General features: G+C 39.9%; 3 protein-coding genes across 8 annotated transcripts; all 3 read right to left on the bottom strand.

Moving 5' to 3' along the window:
* Positions 1 to 15: 15 nt before the first annotated feature.
* On the bottom strand, positions 16 to 3661 carry LOC147172102 (allograft inflammatory factor 1-like). Its single transcript, XM_086078767.1, has 6 exons — positions 3566 to 3661; positions 3424 to 3485; positions 3251 to 3317; positions 3126 to 3167; positions 2885 to 3050; positions 16 to 2818 (listed from the first exon to the last, which is right to left on the bottom strand). Exons 1-6 carry the CDS (start codon positions 3582 to 3584, stop codon positions 2734 to 2736), a joined length of 441 nt encoding a protein of 146 aa, XP_085934893.1. The 5' UTR covers positions 3585 to 3661; the 3' UTR covers positions 16 to 2733.
* Positions 3662 to 5287: 1626 nt separating this feature from the next.
* Positions 5288 to 9575, bottom strand: cyp21a2 (cytochrome P450, family 21, subfamily A, polypeptide 2). 5 transcript variants are annotated; one of them, XM_086078765.1, is made up of 12 exons: positions 9322 to 9572; positions 9121 to 9243; positions 8931 to 9020; positions 8550 to 8704; positions 7393 to 7488; positions 7159 to 7269; positions 6992 to 7078; positions 6752 to 6823; positions 6518 to 6634; positions 6169 to 6335; positions 5837 to 5940; positions 5288 to 5753 (listed from the first exon to the last, which is right to left on the bottom strand). In XM_086078765.1, the coding sequence occupies exons 1-12, from the start codon at positions 9464 to 9466 to the stop codon at positions 5506 to 5508; spliced, it is 1515 nt and encodes a 504-aa protein (XP_085934891.1). In that variant the 5' UTR covers positions 9467 to 9572; the 3' UTR covers positions 5288 to 5505. The 5 variants fall into 5 exon arrangements, with proteins under 5 accessions (XP_085934891.1, XP_085934892.1, XP_085934887.1 ...); XM_086078766.1 differs by having other exon boundaries at positions 6518 to 6631; positions 9322 to 9538; XM_086078761.1 differs by having other exon boundaries at positions 9121 to 9575.
* Positions 9567 to 17175, bottom strand: LOC147172100 (uncharacterized). Of its 2 annotated transcripts, none has more exons than XM_086078759.1 (15): positions 17090 to 17175; positions 14756 to 16205; positions 14543 to 14674; positions 12353 to 14443; positions 12160 to 12282; positions 11929 to 12072; positions 11730 to 11849; positions 11486 to 11641; positions 11288 to 11400; positions 11070 to 11202; positions 10850 to 11001; positions 10669 to 10765; positions 10401 to 10562; positions 10163 to 10326; positions 9567 to 10075 (listed from the first exon to the last, which is right to left on the bottom strand). In XM_086078759.1, exons 2-15 carry the CDS (start codon positions 16110 to 16112, stop codon positions 9977 to 9979), a joined length of 5043 nt encoding a protein of 1680 aa, XP_085934885.1. In that variant the 5' UTR covers positions 16113 to 16205; positions 17090 to 17175; the 3' UTR covers positions 9567 to 9976. The 2 variants fall into 2 exon arrangements, with proteins under 2 accessions (XP_085934885.1, XP_085934886.1); XM_086078760.1 differs by having other exon boundaries at positions 12353 to 14440.
* Positions 17176 to 18546: the final 1371 nt, after the last annotated feature.

Below are 18546 nucleotides of genomic sequence, written 5' to 3'. Positions count from 1 at the left end.
CCACATTTTTATTTATTTATTAATTTTTCACAGTTTTTGTTTGCTACTATGCAAATTGTTCTCTGTGAACTGTCATGCCTAGGGGGTTTCAATAAAGGTTGGGAAACAATACATTTAGAAATATCTCTTGAAAGTGTCAAATTTCAAAGGGATTTGATAATTATGCGCAACATCTTTGTTCATCATCAAATGTAATGTACAGAGCCGCGTCATTTTTCTACAGAGGGTCGTTACGCTTGATGTGGGCGCATAATGTGATGTGGTTTTATTCAAATACATCCTCTTGTTTGTTTGAGAATATGATGAACATTCAAACAAATATCTTTGGAGTATTTGTTTTTAATGTTTTTAGGCTTTTCACAACTTTTCCTCTAAAATTTTATTTCTACTTTAGAGGCAATATTTTTCTGAAAATAATTTGTTTCTTAGCACAAACCTACATAATTGATTTCCATGAAACTTGCAAGAATTATTATCTGTTATTTTCTTGATCCATGCAACATGTTTGATTGATTTGGCTTGAAGGTTTTTGTATAATCCGCCAACTAAAACAAAACAAAACACAGGTGGTAGAAAAAAATATGCAAGCATTATGTATATTAACAAGGGATGTGATTTTTCCGCTAATTCGCGGAATTCCGCTTTTTTTATCTTCAAAAATAAAATACTACAATTTTTTTAAGTGGTAAAAAATCCGATTTCGTCTCTCGACAGCATTCCATTTTAGTGTTTCCGTAACTGAAATGAAACGGATCTTGCGATTGGCTGAAGTCTCCGTGTTGACCAATAAACGCGCTTGTTATAAAGGCATAGGCGTATGCCATTGTTTGTTGACCAATAAACGCGCTTGTTATAAAGGCATAGGAGTATGCCATTGTTCATTTTTCAGACGTTTTTGCCGGGTGTTTAAAGAAAGATGTTCGTGATCGAACGCAAAGATGCTCCGCGAGTTAAGGAAATTGACAAGATCGTAAAAAACAAGTTTCGATGGGACTGGTTAGAGAAGGATATATCTACAAATGTTGGAAAGAAGACTGTGACGAATTTGTTCAGTGACTTTATTCGGAAGATCGATCGTGCCGGGAAAGCGCTTTGCATTTGGTGCCATGATACCATTGACTATGGTGGGAGAGGTTTCAAAGCTCTTGAAAGTCACGCAAAGAGCAAAAAACACGTGAAAGAACTCCAGTCAAGAACAACAAATTATTCCATCGCTGGAAGTTTCGGTGCCCAAACGAAAACTCCAAAACTTTACGGCCTCCATCCCTTATTGACATCACAATCGGAAGCGGTAATAGAGAGACGTGATCCACCCCAACAACCTGTACCAGTTGCTGATAAAGTCGTGAATTTTGAGGTCGGTGGTAAACTTTTCAAATTAATCAATCAAATTTTCGAAAATATTATAACGTAATAAAAATGGCCATAAATATTTAACATGGTTAATCATTGACACAAACTCAAATGAATGCTGCATGTTTGCACTTTTCAGGTTTCAATATGTTGACTATCTTGATGTATGCAGTTACAGAGATGATCTTAGTCAATCCGAATGCATGATTGTGTTTTTACCAGAGCTTGCTGCATGAGGTATTTTATGTTTTTGTTATGCATTATGTATTAAATTAAGAATGATTGATTAAATGATTTATTGCATGGTAAATATATATGATGATATTCTCAGTGATAGTTTTTAAAAGCAAAGGCAGTCCAATGTTTTTGAATGTGACTGATTTTGAGTTGACTAAAACGGCAATTTTATATGGGATAGTTCAATATACATTGAAAATTTATGCTGTTGTTTCGTCTATTTCTTTGTCATCTGAGTGCATTGAAAGTACTTAAAAACACGGAAAACCCATGAGCTCTGGACCTAGCTGAGTGCCCGCGGCCCCCAGACCCCCGGCTAAATTTTCAGATAATTTCACTTTGGTCAAATCACATCCCTGTAACATATTTCGTCCAACTTACATCAAATTGAATCTTTATTGATTCCCTTTTCTTTTCTTTTTTGCTTTTCATTGAAGGCATGTTTCACAATTACTTATATACTGTGTTTCATTTTATTTTATTTTATTTTTTTAAACAAGAAACATGTGTCAAACTGAAGGCCCAGGGGCCAGATCTGGCCGGCCACATCCTTTTATGTGGCCCGCAGAAGCAAATTATGACCGCATTGACTTCATGTTTCTTGCTAAAATACCAAATTTGCAAATTGTCTTCACTTTTAAAATTGATATTGCAAACATTGTTGTTACCTATATTTGTACAAAGTTTTTTTTTAATGGCCAGTGATTTATAAACTAGTTATTAATCAATTTATTTTTATACAGTAGGATATAATATACATTTATTCTGATTCACAGTCATAATGGTCCAACGAATCGTGGCCCGCAACAAAAAAATTCATTTGTCACTCCTGCTTTAGAAGAAGTAGGGTAAATATTGGACTACAAATAATTTACAACAGTTGCATAATAGCACATTTGGATACGTTTCCTTAATTATGGCAAAAATGTACAGTTCATTAATCGATTGTTTTCAAATATTTTAACAAATTGGACAACCTCACAAACTAGTTGAGATTGAATTCCCAAGTAGTCGACGCCATTTTACCTCAAGACACAATTAATAAACAATTAATTAACACACAAATTCATCGATTACTGTGCAGATCCTTAATATTAAGTGGAACCTATGTTTTAGTTGTGGCATTTGATGGTGAAAGATCCTTCAGGGTAATTGCGAGAACGTTTTGGGAGAAGCTGGTCCCTCATGTTTCTTCTCCTCCTTGGTCATGCCTTCAAACATCAAAATTCTGAAATCAAGGAAATCACATGTTAATGTAATGTATGGAAGTTAGTTGGTTTGCAGTTCCACTCACAGTCTTAGAATGGCGTGTCTTTTTCCCAGCATCATATCTAGGAAGTCAGTGTAACCGATTGTGTCTTTGGATGCTCCTCCAACCACTTCCGTCATCATCTTCTTCAACTCCAAATGAGTCTTGGCCAGTCCCAGTTTCTCCAGCATACGCTTTAAGCCCATCATGTCTAAAAATAATAATAATAAGTGATAATCATATATCAAGGCGTCTAGAATTGTAATGAATGGATCCAAAGTTTTACCTATATCCCCTTTGTCGTTAAGGTCGAACTCCATGTATTTCTCTGGAGAGGAAGAAAACACTTCATTCAGAATTCAACTCCTACTAACATTTGCAATTATTCCGCAAATTCAGTTAAGTTGTTACGTTTGAACATGTCAAGCTTGCATGCAAGGTCTTCCACGTCTGCATACTGCTCATCGGACAGAAAAGCCTAAGGTAAGAAAATACCACAATCAGTTTTTATTATTTTATTATTATTTTTTAGGTACAGTATTCAACATTGTGTTTTTGACTTGAAAAACATCCAAACGTCTCACCTCATTGATGGCGTTGAGTGTGTCTTCTTGGTGAGACTTGAGGAAGCCAAACGCTTTACCACCTGCCACCAACAAACAATTGGAAACATGACATCTCTATCGGGTAAACGATATTAGACAAATAAATGATTAAATAACCAACCTTGAGACCTGCTGTCCATTTGTGCTCTGCGGAAGGGAAAGCTAGTCGCAGCCTGATGTTGCTTCTCTAAAGTGAACTTGAAGAGGAAGTGAACTTGTGTTCGAGTTAAAGCTGCAATCAGACTTTCACATTTTTTCACAAGACATGTTGCACAACACGTGCACGTTTGCATTGCAACGATGTTGCAGTGTCATTCGCACTTTTAGTGACAGCATATAGGGAGTTTCTCAAAGTAACTTTTTTCAAATGGCATCACTACAGGAAAGACGTTTTTTTGAGCATTTGTAATGTACAGTGTTGGCTAAGATACTTTAAAAATGTAATACATGGAGGGCCTCAGTTTACACTCTTAGTCTATCTCATAAATACAAAATGAAGTACTGTGGTAACTGAGTGTGCCGCCTTGTGCCACATGATGACGTAGTCTTCATTGTGTACTGTTTGTTTGACCACAACATTTTATGTCAGGATGTCATAAATGGAGGATTCCCTATATATATTATTGTTAGTGTTATTTGAAAGTCATCAAAATATCTTTAAATTGGAATGTTGTTCATGACTCCTGAGTTACTTTCACCAAACTGCGTAACTGTAACATGATTTGAGTCCACTGATGGCCTTTAAGACCACAATTCCAAAACAACATTTTCCACATCTTTTTCATCTTATCCAATATAATGAAATAAATATATATTAATATTATAAAATATGATTTATTTATTTTGCAATTGATCGGAATAGTGATGCATGTGCTAAAGAAGAACCACTATAAACTTTTAAGTAGTTAATTTTCATTATATTATTATTATTTATTTATTTATTTTGCATTTAAAGTTTCTTCCCAGGAATTTTCAAATCGTCCCCAATTACTACTCCTACGCTGTTACTTGGGTCTCTAAACTGATGTCAGTTAATTTGTGTTGTGGGATACATGTGTAGCCTGCAATTCCTGCCAGGTAAGTGTTGTTGTTTGTTACTTAAAAAAAAAGAAAGAAGTTTATTTAGGGACAGGTGTTGAATAGACAGAATTGCAATTATTTCGTGAGGCGTTAAAGTGACGTACTTTGAGCAGCGGTCTCTCTTTACTGTAAGGGTGGTGGCGCTTCAGATTAGCGGCTAGCTAGGTTTAAAAAAAATTATAATTCAAAGCTGTCCTTTCAATACTTAAAAAATCTCAATGTTTAATATTACTTTTATTAAAAAGGTAATTGTGATTTTATCGATTCAATATTTAACCTAAACAAACTCATAAAAACAATTAATAACAAACTATTATTTTTGTGTATAACTTGTAATCAAACTGAGTGACATCCCAACCAATCAGCTGTGCTGAAAAGACCGTCACTGTCAATGATGTTCTGGTCTAGAAAAGCAGGACTTAATTAGAAACCCGATTTTTATCGATAAGGGTAATGCCGACGAGCTGTCATGTCATTGCCAGTGAAAAAAGGCAAGCTCTGGTCACCGCAAGGTCAAAATGCAAAGCAACTCGTGTTACTCAGGTCACAGCGTTGTAATGTTGGATTTTTGCCACATGGTGGCGATGTTCCCTTTTGAAGGTGCCCTGAAAAAAACACCGCGTTTATCAGTTTAGTAACCTTTTTTTGTTTGTTTTTGTTTTTTAACTAGTGTTGCATTGCCTAACTGATAAAAAAAAATATGCAGCTGAATTGCACTGGCACACTTAAAACTGTAAAAAGTACACACTAAAAGAGAACCACGTTTATATGCTCAAAAGTTTGATACCTTGTTTATTTTTAAATGAACATTTTCATGAACCAAATTGAACGGTACTGCAATAATAGTTACATAAGAAGAAAAAAACCTCAATAGTAAATTATGCTGATTTGTAGTTCAAAGCATCAGTGGCATTGCCAGCAAGTGCGTAATCTTTAATTATTGTACATTTTACAGTTTAAAACTACATGAATAATCCAAGACTAATTACTATGAACAGGTCGTGGACATGCAATAACTTTGTATGCCTTGACCTTGAGTACAACACTAGCAACACCTCTCAGGTCGGGCAGACAGGCCTCAGTGGGGACGAAGTGAAAATCTCTTAGCAAATAGGCCGTAAAGAGAAAAAGCTCCATTTTGGCAACTGACTCCCCCAGGCAGAGACGAGCGCCTCCTCCAAAGGGGATCAGGGCTCTCGGGGATGCCCCTCCTCCCTCCAGGAAACGCTCTGAAAGACAAATGGGAAGGTGTGCTGTAGAAGGAAACATACTATAATTTTTTTTTTTTAAGAGAAAAAAAAAAGTACTATACCAGGTTTGAAGCTGTACGGCTCGGTCCAGACTGAAGGATCATGATGAGCTCCGAATAGATTTGGAATGATCACCGTGTCCCTGGGGATGAAATAACCTGCAATACTACACAAGGAATACTGCTTTTGAATTAAGCATTCAGTATCGCTTTCTTTATTTGTCCCTCATAGAGTCGATGCCATTCAGAAGACCTTATTACTGGTCCCTGTTTGTCCCATTGAACATCTTTGACAGTACTGTCCACATACAATGTCATTAGGAATCGTACAGTACACGCCAGGTTAGTCGACTAAGCGCTCCTCTGTGTCTTTTGCATATATCCAATGTGCTGACCTGCTGTCTCGGATGGCTCTGTGCGGCACGGCCAGAGGTGCGACAGGCCTGAGTCGGAGCACTTCGTTGACGAGGGCGCTCAGGACGGGAAGTTTGTGCCTCTCGCTATATTTGGGGTAGCGACCCTCTGGTACCGTGCACAGCTCCGCGTATACCTGAGTCTGGATCTGATGGGCACAGGAGAGGAGCAAGTAAGTACAATGAAGTTGGGATGTTTTGGACAACATAAATAAATATGCTTTGCTACTCATTTTCAAGCTATATTCATGACAGGATTTTTTTAAATTATTATTTAAAATTAGATATCTTGTCTCCATAAATGAGGAATGAAAATGTTGAAGTGACCTGCCTCTGGTCGATGCAAAAGGAATGCTACGGTCCAGTTGAGCCAGGCCGCGGTGGTCTCTGTTCCTCCAATGAGCAGGTCCACAGTGGCCATGTGAACATGAGTGTCCGTCAGCAGCTGCTGGCCAACACAGTAACAACATATAACGTCCATATGTTATTTGGAGAGTGACAGTTTGCCTTTATCCGCCACCACAATGGATTTCATATAAAACAATCATCACGAAGGCCTGATTACCACTCCGTTCTTTGCGTCCAGTCCCTTGAGGAGGTAGCCTGTGATGGTGCTTTCGGGTTTGTTGTCTTGTGACTGCACAAGGGACAAAACAAGAGATGACTAGATACGACTATTTGTTTAGTGAAAGGATATTAAGACGCCAAATGAGCCTGGAGAAGTGACATCCCCGTGACTCCCACCCCCATAACGCTCTTTCCTCTCAAAACAAACCGTATTGCAATGAAACGAGTGACCGCCGACCTTGTAGTCGTTGAGGTGTTTGTGTATGATGTTGTCTCTCTTGGTCACCTCTCGAATGAGACGGGAGAAAACAGGGTTGGGTAATTTCTTGGGGAGAACAAATGACATTACATGATTTTTGAATGTTTGTCACTGATTTTTAAATTATAATTATTTCTTTAACTGACTCTCAGCAAAGGGAAGGAGTCCAGGGCGGAAATCCAACAGGAGCCCCATAGAGCCACAATCTCATTGAGGCAGTTGTGTAGTTCCTGTAGCTCTGAAGAACTCTTGTCGTACTAAAACAATTCACCAACAAAATAAAGATCAATGCTTAAAAAACAAAATGCTAGACCTATGAATGACTTGGCTGAATTGTGTTCTTTCAGTTTGCCCTCTCCCTTTAAATAACACAAACTCACTTCCTTTCCAAAAGTCAAAGTGGTGATCACATTACTGGCTGCCACTGTGAAATCTTCGGCGAGATCAACAGCACTGCCTTGATAGGCCTTCAGAACCTGAAGATAGATAGAACACATATTGTATTATAATAGCCCAGGGGTCAGCAACCTTTACTGTCAAAAGAGCCATTTTAGGTCAAAGTAATAACAAAAAGCTGCTGCGCCATAACAGAAAAATATGCAGCATCCAGTACTTTGAGATTCATTTTCTTTTACCACGCGTCTTCTGTTTTTGATATTTTTGGGAGTCATTTTTCATACTTGGTTTATCATACAACTTTAGATTTATGAGCTTTTTTTGTCAAATTTCTGACTTTTTTGGCAATTTTATGAACATATGGTAAATTTCTGTTTCTCTTCTTCCGTTTTTGAACATTTTATAGCAATTTTTTGGGGGGAAATTCTGCCTTTTTTTGCTATAAATTTTCTGATTATTTTTTTAAAACAATATTGTGGACATTTTATGGTAACTTTCAGGATTTCTTCTTTTGTTTTTGGACATTTTATAGTTACATTTTAAACGGGGTTTTTTGCCTTTACTGACCTTTTTTTTTTTTGTAATTCTAAAGACATTTTATGGTAATGTTGTTTTGCCTTCTTTTGATTTGGGACATATTAGGGTTACTTTTTGAACGTTTTCTGCCTTTTTATTTAATTCTCTAACATTTTTGGCAATTTCATAGAATTTTATGGTAATTGTTTTTCTTCTTCCTTTTTGAACATCTTATAGTCACTTTTTGGAATTTTTTAGGTAATAATTTTTTTTTATCCACCTTTCATATCTTTTTCTGACAATTTAAAAAGTTGGACTCACATTGTTCGAATATTTAATTATGCTATTTTTTTATCTGAACCATTAATTAATTTAAATATTTATCTAAAAAATATAAAAATAAATATGTAAAAAAAAAAACTATTATATTATACTATATTTTTTAGAGACCCACAGGGAACCACAAGAGAGGGACTTAAGAGCCACATGGGGCTCCAGAGCCGCAGGTTGCAAACCCCTTTACTAGTCATTGCCAATATCAAAGTAGTAGTTGTACAATTTAGAATATATCACCAACAACAACTTTCTCTAAACTGTTTTCCGTTGTTATGTTGTGTGTACCGACCTTGCAGAGATGCGCCGCCTGCTTTTCTATCACCTCGTGCAAAGATTGCTGGCAGCATCGCAGCAAAGCGCCGTGGACCAGGCGGCGATGAGCCCGCCACTCGTCATTGTAGTCTCCCAGAGAAATGGAGCGCCCTCCACCAGACACGACATCTCCTATGAAAAAAGATAACAAATTAAAATCAAACTATCCATCCACTTATTTTATATATCACGCGTCCACCATGAGAGAATTTTGAGCCTTCAGTTAACCTAAAATTCATATTTTAGGAATATTGCACTCGGATCTCCGACCCTGAGGCAGACATTCCAACCACTATACTGTGCTGTCCACATTAAATAGGATTTTTACTGTCATGAGAAAAACATGTCTGCAGTTCACCGGTGAATGAAACAGGCCTCCCTGCGAAGTCTGACCATTTCTTCACCAAAGCTTCTCTTATGACCTCACTGCTGTTCAGAACCACCATGGCTGGAAAAAAAGAAGAAGAAAGATTTGATTGTGTGCGTGTCTACGGTGCATACAAAAATGTTCACTTGTGAAAACAAGCAAGAAAAATGATGATGATTACAAGTGTTTCCACATTTAAGTCGGTAGATGTGTCCGTAGCGCTGCGCTAGACGGGTTAGGTGAATTGGCAGATGGTTGTGAGTCAGTTCCATCATGTTGCCTATAAGGAATTGGCTTGTTGGGCCTGGGAAGGAACACAAAGAAGCTTTTTCTGATAAGAAGAATGAAACGGAGACATCCATGCTAAGTATTCTGCAGTTACCTGGTAGAGTTTTTCCATTTGGACATGTTGGGGAGTCGTTTCCTGCCGCAGATTTGAAGAAAGTTTTCAGGAGCGCTAGCACCAACATGAGGAGGGCAGCTCCTACAATGAACACCAGCACCTCTGTTGCCATCTTGCGTCTCATGTGACGCTGCTCCTCGTCGAAGAGCTTATCATCCAACTTCTCGCCCCATTTATAGTGATCCAAAGCACATCTCTCACGGCGATTGCATGTGTGTGGGTTTTAGCTGCTAGTATCAAGGGCTTCTAAATGTTTTATTTTGTGTCAAAATCTGTCCTGGCGAAGGACATGATAACACGCGCTAGGCAACATGACAGATTAACTGGCAATGTTTTTGTTTCATTCGAAGGAGGAGGACACATTCATTTTCCCTTAACAGGATGTGTTTAATGTAAAAACAGTCCACATCAGACCCACATTTATTTCAACTGAGTGAGACAGTGCATATTTACAGTAGTAGTGAGATGAGTCAAACGCCACCCTGTTGAACTGGATGGGCTTGACAGAAGAACCGAAATGTAACAGAATGTATCTCTGAAGTGGAACACTCTCCAAAACAAAACTGGCGAAAAGTGACATACAACAACAATGAAACCCCTCCTTCATCTGGAGTTCTTCTTGAGAGCTTGATCCTTAGCCATGTGTCGCAGGAGAGAACTTGGACGGTCTGAATTTCATTTCAGTCAAGGGAATAGAGGAGTCTTTACCTTTCCAGTCTATCCACACCACTCCCTGCATTGGATGAACCACAGCATGGATTCAGTTTGGTCAGTGGGTAGAGACACAGAAAAAGAAAAGTCCAGTAGCTGCTGACTGTACCTGATTATTAGTGTTGATGCCATAAAGCCCATTGAGGTTGGTTTTGTAGCAGTTTTTGTACCACCAGCCTCCCATGTAGGCCCGAGAACAGTGGATCCCCAAAGAGTCAGGGTCCTTATCCCGGGTTGAGAATGGACGGCCATTGTGGTACTTCATAGAGTCACCTGGCCAAGAATGACAATGTGTTATTTACACTGAAGTTCGCTGATAGTTTGCAAATTTGAGCAAAATATATTACCCGCTGTTCCTGTGTATCCAGACACTGTGAGGGCAAAATAATTCTCCTCAGAATCCATTGAAAAGTTAGCATAGTGAGCATAAGCCGTTTCGTTTCCGGATCGCAGGTCTACCCTCAAGCTCACGGGACCGATGCTGGTCAAGTTGTGCAGAATCTCATTTCCTGTTGATGGTGGTGGGAGAAAGAAAGTCATGTACATACTAATACTACCATTAAGTGACATTTGATTGTTTGATTTTGTGTTTATTCAAGCAAACATCAAATGTACCAAGCCAGAACTCTTCACTAAGGTTTCCGAAGCCAACTCTGTATTCACTCCAGGTTCTGTAGAAATCTATTTTTCCACTCATTCGTCTTTGGAACACCTAGGAAACAAAACAATTTGAGTCTTCTAGATGAACACGTTCTCTCATTTCTCAAGTTATTTCAATAACATCAGTTCATTTCACCGTCCAACCGCCTCCATCGGTTTCCATGTCACAGTAGACTCTGAAGACCTGGCCCTCCTTTCCCTGGGGGTAGATGTCTACCTTCCCTGACTGAAGAGCTCCATTCAGCAGCTCCTGAGAGCACTCAGTTGGGTAGGGGAAACGCAGCTTCCCTGGTGCGGAGGGGAAATAACGAGTATTATTGCTGGAGAGGATGGACGTGTTTGGGTTTGGGGTTTACCTGTGATGAATTCGGTGGTTACAATTGATGTGTAAAGTCCATCTCTCTCGCCCTCTACCAGAACATAGTAGCGTGACATGGGTAACAGCCCTGTCAATTTATACTCTGTGATGGTGGGCTCCAGGATTAGCTCCTAGTATAAACATATACATCTTTACAGTCAAATCTTATGGATTCGTTTAATTGCAGAGGAACAATAATCATGGACTACGACTCACCATTGCCTCCTCTCCTACCACTTGGTAGATCAGTCTGTAGCTGTGATAAACCACAGTGGAACTTCTCCAAACAATCAGAGCAGAGCGAGCTCCCACTTCGCTGGCTTTCACCACTTACAAGAGATACAGAAATGTTCAGATCATTTCTGAATCTGATTACACAAGCTTGATCCAAGCCTTTACTTGGCATCTACTCACCATTGGCGGTGGTGAAAGACGTTGTAATGGCTGCACTCTGCAGACTGTCCTTCTGGCTCAGGACTTTGACGGTGTACACAGTGCCTCTTTGCAGGCCTCTCAGTTGGTGCTCCACTGAGTTTCCAGACACCATCACTGTCACAGTCACATTAGGAGCTATGGCAAGGAGGAGAATCACTTAGCTGGTTTTGCAATCAATAAGATTTTATCATCAAGACAGTAGGGTTATAGTCGTATCACTCACTCTTGGAGGACTCGTAGCTGATGATGAAACGGTCTACCTTGCCCAAGCTGGGAGTCCATTGCAGCACTGCTTTGGTATCTGTCACATTGATGGCTCGAAGTTGGGACGGCGGTGCGGGCACTGCAGATGACAAAAACATTTCTAAATGTGCCAGACTTTCACAATTGGAGAACAAAGGTGAGTGGAACTTGTGTTGTACCTGTGGTGATAATGGACACAAGAGCATCACTCTGGGCTCTGCCTTGTGTTGTGGTAACAGTGATTATATAGGATGATCCAGCAGACAACTTGGAAAGAACCACATGAGTGTGCTGAGAGTCCAAGTTCACTGAATGGGTCTCACCTTGAAGGAAAAAATATATAAGTAATACAACATTGATGTACCGGTGGTACTTGTTATGCATTTCAGTGGTCTGCATTTTTGACAGACCTGTGACAATGTGGGTGTACGTAATCATGTAGCCTGTGATTGACGTCTTGGGTTTGGTCCAGGAAACCAAGAGTGATGTCTCTGTTATGTTACTGAAAAGCATATCAGTGGCTGGCTCGGGACCTAAAAAAGAAAGACGAGAAGGTTGAACACATTCACTGACTAGTAACAATGTGGTGCATTTTGTTTTTACCTGTCGTTGCAGTAACTGTGTGAATCTTGGATTTTCTGCCCACTGCAGTTCCATATATGTGCAGGGCATAGGGCGTGTTAGTACGAAGGTTACTGAACTCAACTGACCGCACATTGCCAGGCACCACCAGCATGATCCTCTTGGTTTCTGTTTTGCTTCTTGATGCAACAACTTTACTTGAAGACGAAGTGCTCTCCTTGTGTACCTGGACCTCAGTTTTACTCTTTGCTGCGTGAATATTGTCTCCATCAAAACCCTCTTCATCAAACTCCTGATACTCCTCCTCATCGCCTTCTGTTTGCGGCTCTCTTCTGATCACAGTGAAGTTCTTGAACATTCCTTGTGGTGCTGACCATGAGATGATGAAGCTGTGAGAGGAGATGTTTACAACCTTCACAGAACCTAATCCTCCTGTCCTTGTGGTACTTGCCATAGAGCCACCATGGGTAGGTGTTTGGCCTTGGGACACTCGAGCTTTGTCTGAAGTGGCTGCAACAGAGGCATTCACTATGTATTGACTCTTCAGGGTGACACTCTTGTCTGTCTTGCTTGCATCTGTGTTATCAATAGAATGCACAGTTGAAGTATCTTTTCCTTTTCCAGTTTTGGCATCAACAGAGTGTACTGTTAGGGTATTTCTACCTTGCCCAGTTTTGCTAGCATCTGTGTTTCTGTTGTCAACAGAGTGCACAGTTGACGTATGTTTGCTTTGTGCAGTCTTGCCGTTAGCAGAGTGCTCAGTACCTCTGCCTTGTCCAGTCTTGACACCAACAGATTGCCTGGTCATGGTATCTCTGCTTTGTCCAGTTTTGCCAGCAACAGAATGCTCTTCTACAATATCTCTCCCTTTTTCAGTCTTGCTAGCATCTGTGTTTCTGTCATCAACGTAATGCACAGTATGTCTGCCTTGTTCAGTCTTACGAACAACAGAGTTCACATTTGTAGTATGTCTGCCTTGTTCAATCTTGCCATCAATAGAGTGCAAAGTTTGAGTAGTTTTCCATTTTCCAGTCTTACCAGCATCTGCGTTTCTGTCATCAACCTGCTGGACAGTTGTAGTACGTCTCCCTTGATTACTCTTGACATTCAATTGTACGGTATCCCTCACTCTTCCGGTTTTGCTCGCATCTGGATTTCTGCTTTCAGCAGATTGTGCCGTTGTAGTATGTCTGCTTTGGCTAGTTTTGCTATCAACAGAATGCAAAGTTTTTGTAGCTCCCCCCTTTCCGGACTTGCCATCCACAGAGTGCACTGTTGCAGCATCTCTCTCCTTTCCGGTCTTGCTAGCATCTGATTTTCTGTCATCACTATATACTACAGTATGTCCAGTTTTAACATGAGTTATTGAATATCTCCCTGGTTTGGTTTTGGTAGGATCTATGTTTAAGTCCTCAACAGTAGGCACATTTGTAGTACCTGTCTGTCTATCAGTCTTTCCATCAACAGAGTGTACAGCAGTATCTATTTTTACCTTTTTAATCTGCGTTGACCCTGATGATTGAGTTGAATTCTTTACAATTAGTGTGGACTGCTCCTTGGTGTCCTTTCCAGCTAAGGTTTTGTTTGCTGCCACAATCCTGGTAAGAATTGTGGCAAATTTTGCTGTTCTATTCAAATTGGTTACATCACTCTGTGTTATGTTAGATTGAGGTTCATCTTTGAGTTGATCAGATTTTGAATATGATTTAACCATGGTTCCTTCCTTGATGACTTTCAACTCGGTCTTCTTAGCACCCGAGAACATAGGTTTGCCTTTGCGGGCCTCCTCTTGCTTTCTGCCTTCATGCTTCAACAAAATCTGGCCAACAGTAGGGACAGTAGTCTTTGCGGAACCTTTTATTGTAGTTTTCTTTTCAGAAGCATCCAAGTTTATTTGAGCCTTTGCAAGATTTAATTTAGCAGTAGTGGCTAACTTTAATTTAGTGTCAGTTTCCTGGGCATCAACCCCCTTTTTCTGGTCAGTCTTCCCCAGTTGCACCTGTGCTACCGTATTGGTTCTGTCCTCTATATTCTCCTTGATAGTGGTTCTTTCTTTCTTCTCTTTTTGGGCTTCTGTGTCCAGTTTTACTTTTATAATCCCTTTGGCTTCTTCTGGCATTACAGAGCAGAGGTATCATTGTTAGAGGTTGAATTTAAGATCAACACATTTTTATCACATTGAATCACTCAGTCAATGAGACATTCACTTACTTTTAGTGCACTCAGCTCCTTGGGCACAGTTACTGCAGTCAGGACCCATAAATCCTTCCTGGCAGATGCATTTTCCTTTCTGACATTCTCCATTCCCACTACAATCATTTGGACAATTGGAAGAACATGGACCTGATCGGGAAACAAAAAATATATTTGTTATATGAAAAAGCAGACACTAGCAACCATTTAAGTGGAAACTAATAACCATACATTTGTCCTTCAGTGATGACATCTCTCTCTCCAGCCTGGCCAAGCGTCCTTTCAACTCAACCATCTCAGCCTCACATCCGCCAGTACAGCTACCAGGCATCAAACTGATCTTATGTGTCATGACCAGTGGAGTACCAGGTTTCAGGCTCATTTCATGCTCTTTGGTGTTGCCTGACTCACAGTCATTAGCAATAACCACCTTGATTGGCTGTGCAGGGGCAGTCTTTACTTTGGTCTCGCTGGTAGCCTTGGTTACAGCTGCCTGATCCGCAGGGGCTAGGGTCTTGACAGCAGCAGAACCACTAGCTGTATTTTGGTCTGTGAGCGCAGGTTTGTCTTTTGAATTCTTAATATCACTAGTAGAGGGTGATTTGACCACAACAGTAGTCTCAGAAGAGCCTGTGGTACGGGGTTTTGCTGCTGCTGGGGCACTGGCTGCAATTGTCTTTGCAGATGTGGCAGTTTGGACTGTGGAAGTTGGTTTAACTTTGGAGTTCTTCATATCCTTGACTCCTACAGTCTGATGATCAGAGCCCATGGTCTTCTCTTTGACAGCTGCAGAACCACTGGTTGTAGAGGCCTTTGCTGGAGTTAAGAGAGGAGTCTGGACAGTGGGGGCAGGCCTTTCTTTTGAGTTCTTAACTTCTCCAGTGGAGGGAGATTTCGCAACAACAGTCTGATTGACAGAGGCTGTGAACTTGTTTTTGGTGGTTTTGGTGCCGCTGGCTGACTTTGTGGATGTTGACTGAGCATTTTGAACTACGGTGGGGCCTGGCTTGACTTTGGCAATCTTCCCTTTGCTGGACGAAAGAGATTTCTCAAAAGCAGTCTGATTGACGGAATTTTGGAGTTTATCTTTAGTGGTTTTAGTGCTGTTGACTGATGCTAACCTTGTGGTTGCTGACTGATCATTGAGTGCTGCAGTGGGTCCAGGATTGTCCTTTGTAACCTTCACGTCACTGACTCTTGTGGATTTAGCTAAACCAGTCTGATTAACCGGGACTGTGAGCTTGTCTTTCTTGGTTACAGAAGCCGTGGCTGTCTTCACTGGTGGGGACACAGTAGTGGAGTTTGCTATTGTTCTGGCTTTGATTCTTGTGCTTGCTGTAGAGTTTATCGCTGGAGGTTTTTGGTTGGGGAGAGGAGTCGGTAAAACTGTCGGATTGATGTTGTTTAGATTTAGGGTGGGGCGGCCGGTCAGTTTGGCGTCAGCGGTGCTGGTTTTTGGTTTTGGAACTGTGAGAGCAACATTGGTTTTAGTCAAGGCATTTCCTGTGGAGTTTTTCTTCTGATTGGTGCTGGTTTGAAGTGAAGCAAATGGGGTGAGAAGGAGGAGAAGTCCAAGTGTAAACAACATTTTGAGGCAGTAACCAGAGATTGACTTCGGAATATCTCTGTATGTTAATATTAAGAGTGTGAACTTCTTCTGAGGGGTTCAGCCAGCTTGTACCTACAAATCAGAAGAAAATGATTAATTGTGTCTTTTTAGTGGACCGACCTTATCCTTGATTCACATTTCATCAAAACTGCACTTTGTATGTCAGTTTAAAATATGCCTAATGTAAATATGAGCTGGCATAATGTGACAGTGTTCCGACCCACGCCCATAATAGTTCATTCATCTGCTTGCCCAGGCCAATTTAGATGGTTTTGAACAGGAAGGAAGAGGTCTAATGGTGAAACTGAGTGGAGAACTAACAGTGGGGGACTGTATAGAACTGTGGGACATTGTTTGTCTTTCACCCCACAGAAGCTTACATAAGCCCCTGCTGCCACCACCAATAAAATACACATAAAGAAATATGTTATAGCATTGAATGGAATCGATAGAATGTCAACAAATTGCAACAGCCGATGACCTACATTTTGTGTTCCTCAATTAAAAGTGCGTGTACTTTATACTTCTTCATAGTTAAGAGACTGCACTGAAGCACATCACTTTTACTTCTATAAAGGGAAGGTGCAAGTTATTACAAATTAATTGACGTTATCTTTTGCAATAACGATATGTGCAGCTAAAACAACTACCAGACACTCTGAGTAATTGAAGGATGAAAAATTACAAGACCTGCATGAGCATAAAATATCTGAACAAAAAAATATTGAAATTAACTTAATAATTTATATATATATATAAATTATTTTAATTTAGCTTTTACACTGCAAATCTCACAAAAACTTGCTCACAGTAGATGTATTTTGTGCCTATTTCCTGCAATTTCCACACAATATACACAGCAGTTCTCTGCTAGAATGCATTTGGCAGCTAAAAGACATCAGTACCGAAAAATTCATTTCTCCACCCAAATGAGCATTGGGGGCAGAGGCACTTACCTGATTGATGGCTTTTATCTTATCTCTGTTTGTCTCCCTCCATTTGATTGGGAAATTGTACACAGACTTGCAGGGTGGGAGTTGAGCAGAAGAAGAAAGGTGCAAGGGATAAAGTTCGGTCCTACTTAAGGAACCCCCGCATCCTCTCCCCCCAACTCCACCCCCCAGTGGTCTCACTCACTCACCCACTTCTGAAAATATTTGACTAGACACAAAATGGGTACATTTCCATTGACTTAAGATCTCTGATTTACCATGAGTCTTTCATTGTTTACCAATATCTCAACTGAGATCACCCTGTTTAGTGCAATTCAGTACATCATCATTTATGTTCAATTCAATTTACAGTTGGAATTTTCTCCCAAAAAAAATTCTTTGTCACGTTATGCAAAACTGTATGCATGTAACATGGTATGACTCATGTACAAACACATACACAAACAAACACGTATAAACATACACACAGTGATTGAATGAATGTCCGGTGTGGGAATCATGATTCGGCTGCAATACATAACATAACACTGCAGGTATTCAGTGGCCACTCTGGGGGACAGAAACCTCTGGCTATATGAATTGGCCGTCTGTTGGCATTAATGAGATGTAACTACGCCACAGTTATGTAAGAGACCAAATATCCAGCACATTTTAAGGAATGCTCTGTGAAGGCTCTGCATCTTGGACCAAAATGGCCACCCACCATCGCTCCTTTTGCAAACCACATGAAGAAAAGTTAAGCCAGGCTTTGCAAGCAAGCATGAGTGAGTGACATTTTGCAGAGGTGCAACACTTCTAACCACTGCAGCACGCATCCCAGTTGATAAAACTTTTGATCACAGAGCATATTCAATTAATTTTGGTCTCTATTTCTCTCTTTTTTTTTTCCTCCAATAAAAATGTCACATGAGGAGTAGAATTTGGACCCAAAAGCAGACAGGCACGGAAGTGAAAAAATAAAAGTCTTTATATGGGGTCATTGACGGATACGTTTGTGTGATGATGCCCATTTTATGATTATCATGTGGTGTGACCAAAAATAAATAACTCATTTGAGACTTTTATTTTGAAATACGTGTAAAGACATCATCCACAAGACAGTCGAGAACCTATAACGCTGTCAAAAAGTCACTCTTTTAGCAATTGGCATGTAGTGGTCATATTTGGACATCATGTGATTTGACCTGAAAAAAATTATGAATATTAATTTTGTCCAACAAATACATATTTTCTTTATAATTCTATTTGTGTGGCTAGCTAGCTTGTTTTGTTTACATGGCTAATTGTTAGCCTCATAACTTTGATCTAAGTTGAAAATGTTACGTGATGCGACCAGCCATCATCTGTTGTGACGATTGACGAATGTAGAAAGCTTTCTGTAGGATGTAGATAATAGAGAGTAATAATGAAGGAAATGTATTTTATGTGTTTTTATAATAAACTAACTTTGCTGGATCTGA

This window comes from Leptonotus elevatus, chromosome 6, assembly GCF_054856555.1.
Source record: "Leptonotus elevatus isolate MCC_2025b chromosome 6, RoL_Lele_1.0, whole genome shotgun sequence".
NCBI classification, from domain to species: Eukaryota; Metazoa; Chordata; class Actinopteri; order Syngnathiformes; family Syngnathidae; genus Leptonotus; species Leptonotus elevatus.
This window is presented reverse-complemented; position numbering and strand designations above follow the sequence as displayed.

What these genes read in the sequence shown, in the direction of transcription:
- LOC147172100 (XM_086078759.1), bottom strand. Translation starts at nt 16,112, where the DNA reads ATGTTGTTTACACTTGGACTTCTCCTCCTTCTCACCCCATTTGCTTCA. An exon ending in GTCTTTCACCACCGCCAATG is followed by an intron (nt 11,401 to 11,485) that starts GTGAGTAGATGC and finishes ATCTCTTGTAAG; the next exon opens with TGGTGAAAGCCAGCGAAGTG. An exon ending in TGGATACACAGGAACAGCGG is followed by an intron (nt 10,327 to 10,400) that starts GTAATATATTTT and finishes ATTCTTGGCCAG; the next exon opens with GTGACTCTATGAAGTACCAC.
- LOC147172102 (XM_086078767.1), bottom strand. An exon ending in CACTCAACGCCATCAATGAG is followed by an intron (nt 3,318 to 3,423) that starts GTGAGACGTTTG and finishes TTCTTACCTTAG; the next exon opens with GCTTTTCTGTCCGATGAGCA. An exon ending in TAACGACAAAGGGGATATAG is followed by an intron (nt 3,051 to 3,125) that starts GTAAAACTTTGG and finishes TATTATTTTTAG; the next exon opens with ACATGATGGGCTTAAAGCGT.
- cyp21a2 (XM_086078761.1), bottom strand. Translation starts at nt 9,466, where the DNA reads ATGAGACGCAAGATGGCAACAGAGGTGCTGGTGTTCATTGTAGGAGCT. An exon ending in ACTTAAATGTGGAAACACTT is followed by an intron (nt 9,021 to 9,120) that starts GTAATCATCATC and finishes CTTTTTTTCCAG; the next exon opens with CCATGGTGGTTCTGAACAGC. An exon ending in GAGGCCTGTTTCATTCACCG is followed by an intron (nt 8,705 to 8,930) that starts GTGAACTGCAGA and finishes CTTTTTTCATAG; the next exon opens with GAGATGTCGTGTCTGGTGGA.